At 36.4% G+C, this 13,198-nt stretch overlaps 1 protein-coding gene across 3 annotated transcripts in view; it reads left to right on the top strand.

The window, feature by feature from the left end:
* The window catches only part of astn1 (astrotactin 1), a 1,266,263-nt gene that overhangs the window by 1,206,632 nt on the left and 46,433 nt on the right, over positions 1–13,198 (top strand). For all 3 annotated transcript variants that reach the window (XM_051933197.1, XM_028811318.2, XM_028811317.2), the window contains one exon: positions 9,968–10,068. In XM_051933197.1, the coding sequence (XP_051789157.1) occupies positions 9,968–10,068 (101 nt within the window). The remainder of the gene's footprint in view (positions 1–9,967; positions 10,069–13,198) is intronic.

The raw sequence follows: 13,198 nt of genomic DNA, 5'->3' as shown, positions 1-13,198 counted from the left end.
AAACATGGTGTCCTGATCTGACATATGTTTTACATTTTTGTAGTGATTTCTTGCCATTTAAAAATCACCAAAGTATTGTTTTCATGGTTTGAGAAGCCAATTAATTAAGTGGTTACGTTTAATTTTTATTTAGTGTCATTTTAACAACATTAAAAATGTTGTTTACCAAGGTGTTGTTAGTTAAGGGCAGCAGGAAGTGTGTGGTGCTGACATCATGAGGTCAAAGAAACTCTCTAGTGTTCCTAGATTAGTTTTTCCTGATTTTCTGGCTAGGAAGTTTCGTCCATTTTCTGCTACAACTTGGTCTTTTACTTTGGCATTGGTTACTTGAAAAAATGATAAATTACCCTCCTCTCTTCGTTATTTCACTCAATTTTGGTTTAATATCTTTGGCTTGTTTGAAAAATGTATTTAAATCCCTATTTTTGATCTAGATACATTTCTGACTCTATCTCTTGATTTGAATATTACATTTTACTACTGTCACATTGCGCTGTCAGTACACATGTCTCAAGATATTGAGTGATATAAGAGGGTGCGTGGTTAGAGACAAGCTATTGAAAAAAAAAGGTAAGAAAGTTAACACAGGTTGCCTTTAATATGTTTGAAATGTTGTGCTTGTCATGATGTGCTCATTCTAACTAAGCTGTATAAAATTAATAATTGATTATCATCTTGTACTGAAGTCTTTATGTAAAAGATCCAAAATCCATCCATCGATTCATTATCGAGCCTAGCTAACTTCAGGATCAAAGTGAGAGATGTAGCAGTCATTCGTAATTGCTAATGTGTTTTTTTGGCTATGGTAAGTAGCTAAATGTCTCATCTCAAAGTATTGATTAGGTGTAAGGTTGACATTATCTGAAGTTAACCATAGGTGAGGAGACGCTGGCGCAAGCATATTGTTGCCGCTCCTCCCTGTTAACAACACATTTCACAAAATTCGCCTTAAGTGCCTTGAGCATGGGAAAGGTGCTATATAAATAAAATGTATTATTATTATTATTATTATCAGATAAGTGTAGTAATGTTTACTATTTTCGGCTGAAGAATATCATTTTTTGAATACATGACTGCCCCAGCTGAAAAGTGTGGATCCCGGTAACCTGGAGCCTGAAAAAGAACACATTAAAACAGAAGGCACAGCGGAAAGACAGTTAAAAAGCAGCCCCAACTAAACAGGGGAAAAATGTTAAACTGGCTGGCTAGAACTCTCTGGCATGTATTCCTCCGCTCTTGGCATGAAATGCTTCAGCAGCAATCCCACAAATCCCCAACCTGCACACATGTGCAGGCATTTATCTTGTGGAAGGTTCATAAAACAAGAAGCAGGCTGAACAGCTTAAAATGAAAAAAAAAAAAAGAAAAGAATCAAGTTGAAGACTGTGCCCCTAAGACGCTTTTGATGTAGTGCGGATACCTCTTCCTATCCTCAGGTTACACCTTCTACCAACGCCACACACGCTTTCTTTATGTAATGTATTGGCATTAGCTAACATTCTTCTAGGCAGGTCATTCATCACTGCTTTCAGAACCTAGTACAGCAGGAATCTTTTGCTCCCTTACTCTTGCTGATGCAAAACAATCAAAACCTTTTTATTGCTTAAGAACCCAAGTACAACATGCTCATTATTTTAATAAGTATGAAAGGCCACCAGGAAGTTCAACAAAGGTATATATATATATATGTGTAATATTCATTCCTCTTGCTTTGGCATCTATTTCATGGTGAACAACACTAAGGTTACATGCAAAACTGTTTGTTCAGAACTATACGTACGAATCCTAATTAAACTTCTACTCCCATGTATTTCATTGCATTTCACAGGATGCTTCTATTTTAGTAATTTTTAGCATCATATTTTTTTAAGAAAAAAATGCTTCAATATCAGCTAATATTTCCTGGTAGATTTATTTTTTAGCACTTGTTTAATTACTTTGAAATGTTCAAATATAAAATATGATGTCAAGTATTATTTTACATGCTAAAAGAAAATGTACCTATAAAATAATTTAAAGATCATTACAGTTTGGTGGCTGTGTTCCATTATAAAAATAAAATCATTGAAACTTTCATAGAAACATACTGCCTCTGGTGTCATTTGGTGTCTAATAAATGTAACTACCAATGTGTCTACATTTAGTGTCTTTTTTTTATGGAATTTGTTGCACAACATTTTTACACAGCATTAGGAACAGTATCTTCAGGATGGTATTGTGCTGATGTATACACATCTACTAAAACAGATTGAATTTAAATAGAAAGACATACTTGAATAACTCACAGCTTTGGCAGGCGCAACTGTTTAAGTAGAGAACAGGGCAGTTTTTGAGTATAATAAGTAATATATCCATGTTTTGACATTTTGATTTTAGTAATTTGGAAAATGCAAGGAAAATAACAAGAACCAGTCAAGCAAACGAAGAAACCCAAGTCTTTCACACTTGCGATTACGCCTACCACCATGAGACGTGTTTTGGTTAGTGTTAGACAGCTAAATTTGAGCTATTTTACTTCACAATAAACAAGCCTACACACTGCACTGTAAGCTGACTGCACTGTGACCATTAACACCTTCTTCAGTAGCATTTTGCCTTTTAGCTTCAAAGTGAGTGGGCATATTGTCAGTAATTCCAGTTTTCATGAAATGTATAGAGCCAAAAAGAAAGTATACATCTTCAAAATGGGTTGCTGAGATAAACAAACAAACAAAAAAAAAATCAGGAAAAATCTTTCAGTAAATAGTGGTGAATATGGGATATCATGATCAATAGCAGGTAATAGAAAAAGGAAAAAAGGTTTGCTGTTATTTGCATACGTGTTCTGTATCATGGAGTTGTATATATTCCTTTCTTTTTGGTAATTATGTTTGTAAAAGGTAATTGTAAAATATTAAGTACAAAGTGCTATGAATACAGAGTGTTAGTCATTCATTTTGTTAATTTTATCAATAGCTCCTTAAAATACATAGTGGACCAAATAGTGGGTAGCTTTCTTTGACAGTCGTTGTATGTGTGCAAGGATATACAGTACTTTGTGTGTGTTTGTGCGTGTGTATACGTATATATATACAATATATATATATATATATATATATATATATATATATATATATATATATATATATATACAGTATATATATACTGTATATATATATATATATATTAATATAATATTGTAGTGGGGCGAGTGATAAGGTAGACAGAGTACCAAAACAGTTGTGGTGCTGACCTGGTAAACCTCATTTAACTCGAAAAAAAGAACAAAGAACTTAACACATACACAATGGCACTACAATAAACAATTGGCTAATAGCCTCTTGTTGCTCTTTATTAGCATTCTTAGGAAGGGCTGGTCTGGAATCATCCCTGACAGTCAGGCTCTCAAGTCCAAATGGGATGCTACCTTCTGGGGACACCTCCCTTTTATATCGGCTGGACTAGAAGGGGAGCCTCTGTGCTCCCTTTTGTCCCAGGGTGGTATCACATATCTTACATGAGCCTGGAAGACAACCCTCTGGTGTGCATATGTGACTATTTATAAATGTATTTAGATAAATGTATAGATACATTTATACATGCACTCATACACAAACACACATAGTGCCCACACTTTGGTATATATTTGTATTTATACCACCTCCAAAAGACATGTATGTTAAGTTAGTTGGCAAATCTAAATTCTTTATAACCCCAGGAACTGTTCTTCCATTCCACATTATCTATGTGGAATTGGTGCATTCTTCTAATGTCTTAAAGGTTTTACTGTGTGTACACCGATTCTTCCCACATCCCAAAAAATGAGTGGGTTAGCTTAATTGGCAGTTCTAAATTGACTCAGTATGCAAGTCTTTGGTGTATGCTTTGATGTAAACAGGCTATAATCCTGTATAATGTCATCTGGGGAAACACCTTCTTCCATAACCCTCAGTTGGATTAAATAAGTTCCAAAATATTCAGTTTTGATATGCACAACACTACAGAACATGATACAAAAGATGTTTGCAGCTAGTTCTTTTTAGATCAGTACATTGGATACCTGAAGCATCAAGTATTAAGTTCAAATACTTGCTTGACTACAGAGTAGTCATTGGGTCAATATATATATGGAGACACTTGTGAGGTCCTATGCCCCCTCTTAACCACTGAGGTCTGCTGATATTCAAGTCAAGTACTTATTGTCATAGCATCCATAAACAGCATTGCGGCATTCAGTGGCATGAAACAATGTTCCCCAGGACTGCGATCCAATATAAACACAGGTAAAGAACTATACTATACTATATAAGATAAATAAGTAATAGGTAAGTGACTAGAAAATAAATCAATAATGTCAACTAATAATAAAAAACAACATTAGTAACAAGTGTAACAAATGTACTGCATATTAAAAAGCTGCTAGGGGCAGATCTGAGGGCAAGAGAACAGCAAAGAGTTCAAAGTCCAGACAGCCAAGGGGTAGAAGCTGTTGGTCTGGTGCTATCCCCTCTGCATGGCATCAAATCTAAATCCAGTCTCTTTTCATGTGTAGCTTTCAGCTGGTGGAACTAGCTGCCCACTTCAGTTTGAAATTCTGACTCCCTCAATCTATTCAAGAAGTGTTTAAAGATTCTCCTATTTGGTGCATGTCCGTCTAACTAATATTAGCCTTTAGGTTTTTGAAACCTACAGATTTTAAGTAGCTTTAATTTTGTTCTAAACTCTTCACTTATGATGATAAATTTTGTAACCTTGTCCTGTTACATTTGTTCCCAAACAGTTTCCTCAATTATGTTGACCTGTTTTGTAAGTTGCTTTGGATACACCTGCCTGCTAAGCAAACAAATGTAAATGTATATCAATAGGCATTTTTATTTTCTCCTGCATACCCTGTTGCAATCCTTCTTGCTCCTGCTGTTAGAGCTGTAGCTGCACCACAACAACAAATCCCCATGACCTGTTCTTGCCTAAGCTAATTGACTTGCACTCTCTCTTCTGTTCTTTCTTTACTTTGATCAGCCTCTGTTGCATCAACTTTCCAAACCTCAAGCAAAAGGACATCTACAGTGTATATTTTATACACCAAGTAAGATCATCTGCGAGAATGGTTGAAGCATCTCTGTTGTGATGTGGCTACTCAATGTTTGTTTAGCTGGCACATTAGAGTAGCCTTTCCATAGCTCCTCAATCCTGAGAAGAGGACATCCAAAATATGTTAAACAGCCTCAGTTGCTTGACTGAAGAAGCACATCTAAAAGCTGGAGTTTGCCTGTTTTGTGATGGGCTTAGTCTTATTTCCACCTGTACACTCCACCATTCTACTCCCATTTTGGTCTCCATCAGGTATCTATATTTCCTTGTGTTCTTCCCTCTCTGACCACTACTCATTTGTTAACTCACCACTCTTCCTATTAAAATACCCATTTTCTACTCCTGGTTGTCATGGGAGCTACACCACAGGACAGGTACTAGTTGAGAACTTTCTTTGGGAAAGCAGCTAGACAACTGAACCTTCCTGGAACCATGGGTACCACTGCAAAGGTTCAGCTGAGCTCTGTCTTGGAAGTCAGGGCCCTGAACGCAAGCGAACTATGATACTTAACGCAATGAGAGAAGTCGAAAAATGAACCGGAATGTTCAAACAAATTATAGGAAACAATCTGATCTAAATCCATTAAGTAGTTCTCTCATGAAAAGTGGACAGACATACAGACCCGACTTGAACGGAGCCTGGCGCGTGAGTGAGGATGGCCCCGCCTGCCCCTCCCCTCGGCCCTCAGCCTCTCTCTTCGATTCGTGCATTATAAATTGCGGCTGCAAGTGAACTATGATACTCAGCGCAAAGTCACAAAATCAACCGGAATGTTCAAGCAAATTATAGCAAAAAACCTGATCTAAATCCATTAAGTAGTTCTCTCATGAAAAAAGGACAGACATACAGAAAAACATTTTATATATATACTAGTCATTAAACCCGTTACAATAACGGGCGCTAGAACAGTAGTGCATAAACATTAGTTGGAACAGTCTATATTAAATGGCAAGGGACCTTGACCTCATTCTGTTTGTTGGTCGTATTTTTTCTTTGTCTTTCAGCCTTTCTTTTGTTGATGTTTAGTTGCTGAGCTGACCGTTCTTCATGGGCTGCTGCCGTGTATTGTGGTGTCTTTAATTTTCTGTGACAGTAATACTGTCTTGTATGTCCGTAATATACCTTTAATTTTCTCTGGCGGTAATACAGGCATGCGCGTCGGTAATATGCCTTTAATTTTCTCTGACAGTAATACTGGCTTGTATGTGGCTGTAATATACGTCACTGTATTGTGTACCTTTAATTTCTTCTCGCAGTAATACTGGTTTGTGTTTCCATAAAACGCCTGTAATTTTCTCTGACAGTAATATCGCGCATCACACCGTGCCCCGCGCATGCGCACTTCACCAGAAGACACACACACACGGACACCTGGACGCACACAGGGATTTTATTAAAGAGGATATATATATAGAGAGAGAGAGAGATATTGTGGATAACAGCTGATGTGACCATGGGATGCAGGTCTACCTCTAAACGGTGCACCTAAGCTCCCTCCTTCAGTCCAGGGTCATGTCTCCAGCCAGATGCCCCAGTGTTGCTGGCCTAGCAGAATGGACCTGTTGCACAAGAGCTGGAGGTGTGAGACCCCAAACAAATGTTTCCTTGGCTATGTGAAGGTACTGAGGTGCTGTACTATGCATTACATTTTGCTGTTCAGCTGCTGCTGTAATCATATGACTAATTAACTCCATCTGAACCTCCATTACAATGCTGTTCTGAGTGTCTCCGTCTCTAGAAAGTTTTTCTTCAACTGTAACATTTTTTAGCATAACCAGAGCTACTGCCTCCAGTGATGCAACCAACTAAATAGCTTGCTCTTTCTGAGTCCATCCAATAGTAACAACAAAGACATGGAAGCATATGCCGTAGGCTGCCTAGGGTATGGTTACATAAAACCTTCATAGTTTCACTTAGAGTCTCCTTTCAAATAGTATCATGTCACTGTAGCTATGTACTGTTATTCTTCACCAGAATTGCTGCTGCCTGTTTCCAGTATAGCAGGGACTCTTCATTACCACTCATCAAAATGGATATCACCTATTCAGGCAAGTTGTTGCCACTCTTCCGTAATATAGCTGACAACTTCAGGATTTTGTCAGGGGACAGCATGTTCTACACCAAAATGTCTTTATGTATGGAGCTATTCTTTAACTCTTGTATCCTGACTGGAGCCCCTTTCCCGGCTGAAAAGCCCCATAGTGAGATGTTAGACAGTAGATACTACAGTCGTTGAGGGCTGAGATGTGCCAGAATTACAATCAAACAAATCTTTTAGAACTAAGGGCAAGTTCAGTATTGGTCTTTTTGACATTTTCACACACTTCTTGTATGTTAAATGTGTCTTCTTGCAAAATACATATTATCTTTAATGTTCTTTTTTGTGAGAAATGCCATCTATTTTGCAGACATCAATTTTGAGATAAGGTATTTATACTCACTAATCATGGTGCTAGAGATTGGCGACGTTTGCATGTTGATTAGCACATGCAAATAATATGTAAGAAAAATGACCCTATACACCTATATGTAGAAGGTTTCCACTGGACTCTTGAAAGCCTGTCGTCAGTTTTGGAGATACAGTCTCATTTTTTGTAATTGTGGAAGGTACTCAAAGTGTTCCATGATATTTAATATCATATACATTATAATATGAGTATATATTTAAAGTTTTTCTATGTCCCTTTTCTGATTCCTTTTTAGCAATAAGATAAGATGTAAAGATCTAATAAGATAACATCTCAACCTCATAACAAAATGACCCCAAGATGTTTTATTAGTACTTTCTCAACCAATGTTACCTGTGCACTATGCCACCAAGAAACCTTAAGGGAAATTCTGCAGAAAGTGACGATTTAATTTAGGGAAATCCAGTATCACTTCAAATAATGTGTTGTTAGGTTAAGGAAAATTCTCTTTGTATGTAGTATGGAGTGTGATTCAATATGAAATACAGTAAAATAGAAACACAGTTATGACCTGTTTTGCAATGGACATTCACAAGGCACTAAAAGCTCTTTTCTTCTTTATTATTTTTTGTTAAAAATATATTTGCATTTCGTTTTAATAATAACAATAACAACAATGTCCTGTATCTTGTAAAGATGACCACTAGATGGAGATGCAAGGCCACACAAGCAGCAACCATAACATCATAAATAACTTCAAAATGCTGATTAATGTCAGATGATTGGAAATAATTAAAATTACTTTTTATTATTATTTTCATTATGCTGAAATTATAAAGACAAAATTAATAACTACTCATATATATATATATATATATATATATATATATATATATATATATATAGAAAATAAACATTTATAAATGCATAAGATTAACATTATTTTGAAAAGGTAATAAGAACAATGTTCTCAGGTAAATTATTTTAAATTACTGTACATCTCAAGTCATTGTTAGTATTCCATGACCTCTGTCTATGCTTTATTAGTCTACTTTATATGACTTAATCTGGCAGTCGAAAATATTTCTTCAAAAAGTAGCATTTTATTGTAACAATAGTTAGTTTTTGGATGCTTTGTAACAGTAACATTACTTTGACTCTTCAGTACTACTAATAAAAGAGAGTCACGGCTGACTACCAGTGAGCCCATATTCAGATATGCATATTTATCTGATTATTTTTTTGTTTTCTTGTTTAATCACTGGCAGTACCCCTTTTTTCCACATTTTTAGATGCCATTTCAGATGTGATATTGTCATGATAAACATTGTGCCCATACACAGTTATTGTGCAATGTGTGTGCTTAGGTGTGTGACATCATGGAGGCGATTATAAAAAGGAGTCAATAACACATAGACATTTAAAAGTCTTATGATTTTTTTGAAAGCCAAACTCTAATATTTTAAAATTATTTTTGTTTATGTTTTTGTTAGAAATTACTTCCTTGTAAATGTGGGACTTTCGCACTTTCTTTTTGAACTGTTTTGTGCTTTGAGTGTTTTTCTTTTGTTTAGGAGCTATGAATAGCATGGCTAATAATGTAGGGTCAGGTGAGTGAAGCAGACCCTTGCAGACTCTACTATAAAGTTTTTCTTTTAGTAACTTTATACTTTATATGTATTGATTTCCTAATTTTTGTCAAATATACTTATGATGTCTGTCCATTTTTAAAGCAGTAAACAGAAACTAACTCACAATGTTTATTATTTATAATAAATTGTGTATGTATGTAAAGTTTCAGGTCTTACTGTTTAATGACCTTTGGGGTCTTTTTCCTTGTATACTATTTTTTATGTGATTATGAAGTATTGTACAAAAAATAAATCCTATCCAGGGCCATTGTGAAATAAATGGCGTTTCATTTGAAAATGAAGGTTCAGAATTCCTACTAATTTACTGCCATGTAATATCTCTAACATGTAAAAGTATTGATAGTTTCAGATATTTTGGATGGTGCACTCATCTGAAAAAGCGTTTTAAGAGCTTGAAATAAATGGTGTTCATCAAATCCCACAACAGCATTGTTACTGTACATCCAAAATGTAATTTCACCATTAAATGAATGTTTGAAGTCACACAATTAAATTTAAAGATATGATTTTTTTCTTATAAAATTCCTACTGTGTTTTAATTTTATACATGATGAACGATTATTTACTTCTACCTTGTGATCAGGAAAATATTCTGCATGAGTTTTGTGGCAGATGTTTGTTAACTAGAAATGGTAAGATTGACAAATTACAGAATGTCACCTATTGTGGATGCCTGTCCTCATTGTCTCAATATACAATATGATACACCAAAACAATACATGGAGAGGTCTCCTATGTTAACACAAATTATAAAAGTCCAGTTTTGTTGTGTTGTGCATTAAAATGATGCTCTGTTGGAACTATTACATTATGTTTTACATTTTTTTCTCTCCCAGGTTTAGATTGTGGGCAGTAGATAATACAGGCAGGCGATCTAGAGCATCTGAAGTAACCGTAAAAACGCCATGCCCAGCAGTAGATGATGTCAAAGCGCAAGGTGAGTACTACAGATTTTTGAGTAAATTTAACCAATTGTTTAAGATAAGTCAAGCTTTAACATAAAAATCACAGTAGCCGAGGGCATGATAGTCAAAGGTTAAAACAGCATGGACCTCATTCTTTTCAAAGTTGCACATAGCCCCTGCTGACATGCCTGGGGACCTCACTGTATTGTATTCTTGGAGACGCATTAGAAAACAGAGAGTGGGACTGGGAGAGCATGGAAGGGAGACAGAGAGCAAGTGAATGTTAAGCAAAGTTACAAATGTGCATTCTTTCATCAGTTTGTACATAAAGATACAAAGACTACAAAAACTGTTTATCCGTCTTTAGTTGTATTCAGTTACATGACCTACTGCAGTGTTTCCCTACCTCGGTCCTGGGGACCCACTGTGGCTGCAGGTTTTTGTTCCAACCAGCTTCTGTTTTTAATTGGACTCCTGGGCTAATTAAGTGATGTGTTATTTCTCAAATTCTGTGTTTTGGGAACAATATAGAAATTAGAAAACCAAGTTTAGTAAAAAATATATATATATATATATTAAAATGTACCAAGCAGTTATATGGGAATAATGTATTTTTTTCTTTTTAACAATATTTTCATCTTGATTTTCATTCTACTTTTCTAGGTGTTCTAATTGTTTAATTAATCCATTATTTACTAATTAGTGGGTCTGACGCCAAAGTAGTTGCAGCCTTTGATTATTTAATGTTGTTTTGCCAGCATGTCTGCTCTGCTTAGTTTTAATTGTCATTAATAAGATACAACAAAGGGGAAAAACTGCACAGAGAAAGGGCAAAATATGATGAAATCAACAAAAGAGAGTTAAGCATTTAAATCTATAGCAAAAGCAGAAGTATTTCTGAATGTCTTATAAATGTCAAAATAATGCTTTTGTGCTTTTCTGAATGTAGAATAAAAGAAAAATAATACCAGCCAATTAAGTGAGATCAGTGCTATCAGGTTTTGTCACTGATTAGGAATCTGGTTGGAACAAAAACTTGCAGCCACAGTGTGCCCCCAGGAACGAGGCTGGGAAATGCTGACCTACTGTATGTACCACCATTCTACTTTGTGGTGTTTGCTGTACAAATACTGTGAGATTACCATCACATTTTGTAAGCACTTCAGATAAACAAAGTGTTGGGATTTGTACAGCAACACCTATTTGCTTCAAGTGGATCACTGGCCACCGGGAAGTCTTGTGGTAATGTTGTACATTTAAAGCTGGATTTCTCATATGCTATGGTAACACTGGTAGTGTTCTTTAAAGAATGACAGTGAATGAAAGATCGTGTCAGAAACAGAATCTACCGTCTCATGTAATGCAATGAAATCTTCAAGGTAAAACTTTTAACACCCTTCAATCACTCCTGGTGGCTGCTTTTTTTCATAACATGCTTAAGGATGGATCTTAGAGTTTGGAGCTTGTCAGAGACTAACAAACGAGTTTTGGACAACCTAAATTAATTCTCATAAAGGGCACTGAAGTGGCTGAGCCTAACTAACAACAAAGCTAGCTGACATGTGTGAAGCTGAAGACATCAATGTGATTGTACTGTGAAGGTCAATTAATGAGTCTGGAGTGTAATGTTAAGCAGCTGTGCTGAAGTGACTCATTTCTTCTTGGAATAAAGCCTGTCAGCACCTTCTCTGGTACAAGTAGCACCAGCAGTGGATTCTTAAATGATCTAAAGATCTCTATTGCAGTACGGTGGTGATTTTCAACATAATTTGAGTAGACTAATATTGACAGGAGTGTAAGCACCACTTCTAACTGAGATAAGTTAAGAAGCATCTCGTTACAGCAGTATGATCTCATGACTGCTTGAATTAACAATTACGGTTTGATTTATAAAACCAAGATGTACTTTTTCAAACTGTTATATGGTAAGAGTAACTATACGCCAATTTATAACTGGTTCTGGCGCTCTCTGTGTGCTTGATGTTCATGATTCAGTTAAGACAGCACCAGTAGGAAAACAGCTGTTTACAAACTGCCCCCTAAATGTCTGAGGTGCTTTCATTATAACTTGAAACTAGATGAAAAGCCTTCTTTATTTCAAAAAATACATTTGCACAATATTTAATGAAATGGCTTACCTGAGTGCCAAGAGGTTGGCAGGTGTGGAAAGGACACATTTCGAAGCTGTGGCCTGTAGGGAATGTAACAGAGTCCCAAATCCCAAACACAACTTCACCCACACAGGCCCTGGGATCAAATCAAGCCTATTTTTAAACAAAATATATTGATACAGGCTTCTTCACAAAAAACACAATGCCCATTTCCTTCTTTCCCTCCCCTAAAGCTTCTAGGTAAGCACTGTCCTTATCTGGGTGAGGTGTGAGAAGCTTCTTTTAAGCTGAACCTGCGAGTACTTCTGGTGCAACGATATTGCCTCCAAGAAGCACTTCTGGTTTAGGCGGAACCTCCACCCAAAATGGGGAGTCTCCTCCCAACAGCACTATCTAGTGGCCCTTCAGGGACCCCAGCAGGATGACCCTCCAGGACTACAACTCCCATGCAGCCTGTCGGATGTCCAGATAGGAACTATGCTAGGAGAATGCTGCCTCCCAATGGACTGGGGAACACATGCTCCACAAACACAGCCATCCTCCATCCATCCACTTTGTCAACCTTCCAGCTGGGAAAGGGAACCACCCCAACCGGAATGAACATCCATCCATGTTGTTCATCCATAAATGCCTCCTCGTCAGGTAACATAGCACCATCCATCCTGGTTGAGATGTCAGTCCATCTATGATGTCCATCACAAAGCGTATAAAAAATATGAAAAAAAGTTAAATGTACACCCATAATTTTAGAACTGCTCTGCATTGTCATTTTTATAGGCAAGAGCCAGGAAGGAATTTTAAGTCCAATCAATCAAAACAGTAATGAAGTAAATCATTTGAGGGCACCAGAGTTAAGGAGAGATAATGGGCAACTTTCAAAAGGTCAAGCAAAATTCTTCAGATCATTAAGTGATAACAGAAACGCATAACAAGTTCCTACTGCATTTTTAACTGTAAGGGTTGGCTTGGGGTTACTTATTTCAGGGACCACTTAAGTGTATTTTGACCTAGCGACCTTGGAATTTTGATAGGTGATCTTGAACTTTTATGA

This window comes from Erpetoichthys calabaricus, chromosome 10, assembly GCF_900747795.2.
Source record: "Erpetoichthys calabaricus chromosome 10, fErpCal1.3, whole genome shotgun sequence".
In the NCBI taxonomy this organism is placed as follows: Eukaryota; Metazoa; Chordata; class Cladistia; order Polypteriformes; family Polypteridae; genus Erpetoichthys; species Erpetoichthys calabaricus.
The sequence above is the reverse complement of the archived record's forward strand: the minus strand, read 5'-3'. Positions and strand labels throughout refer to the sequence as shown.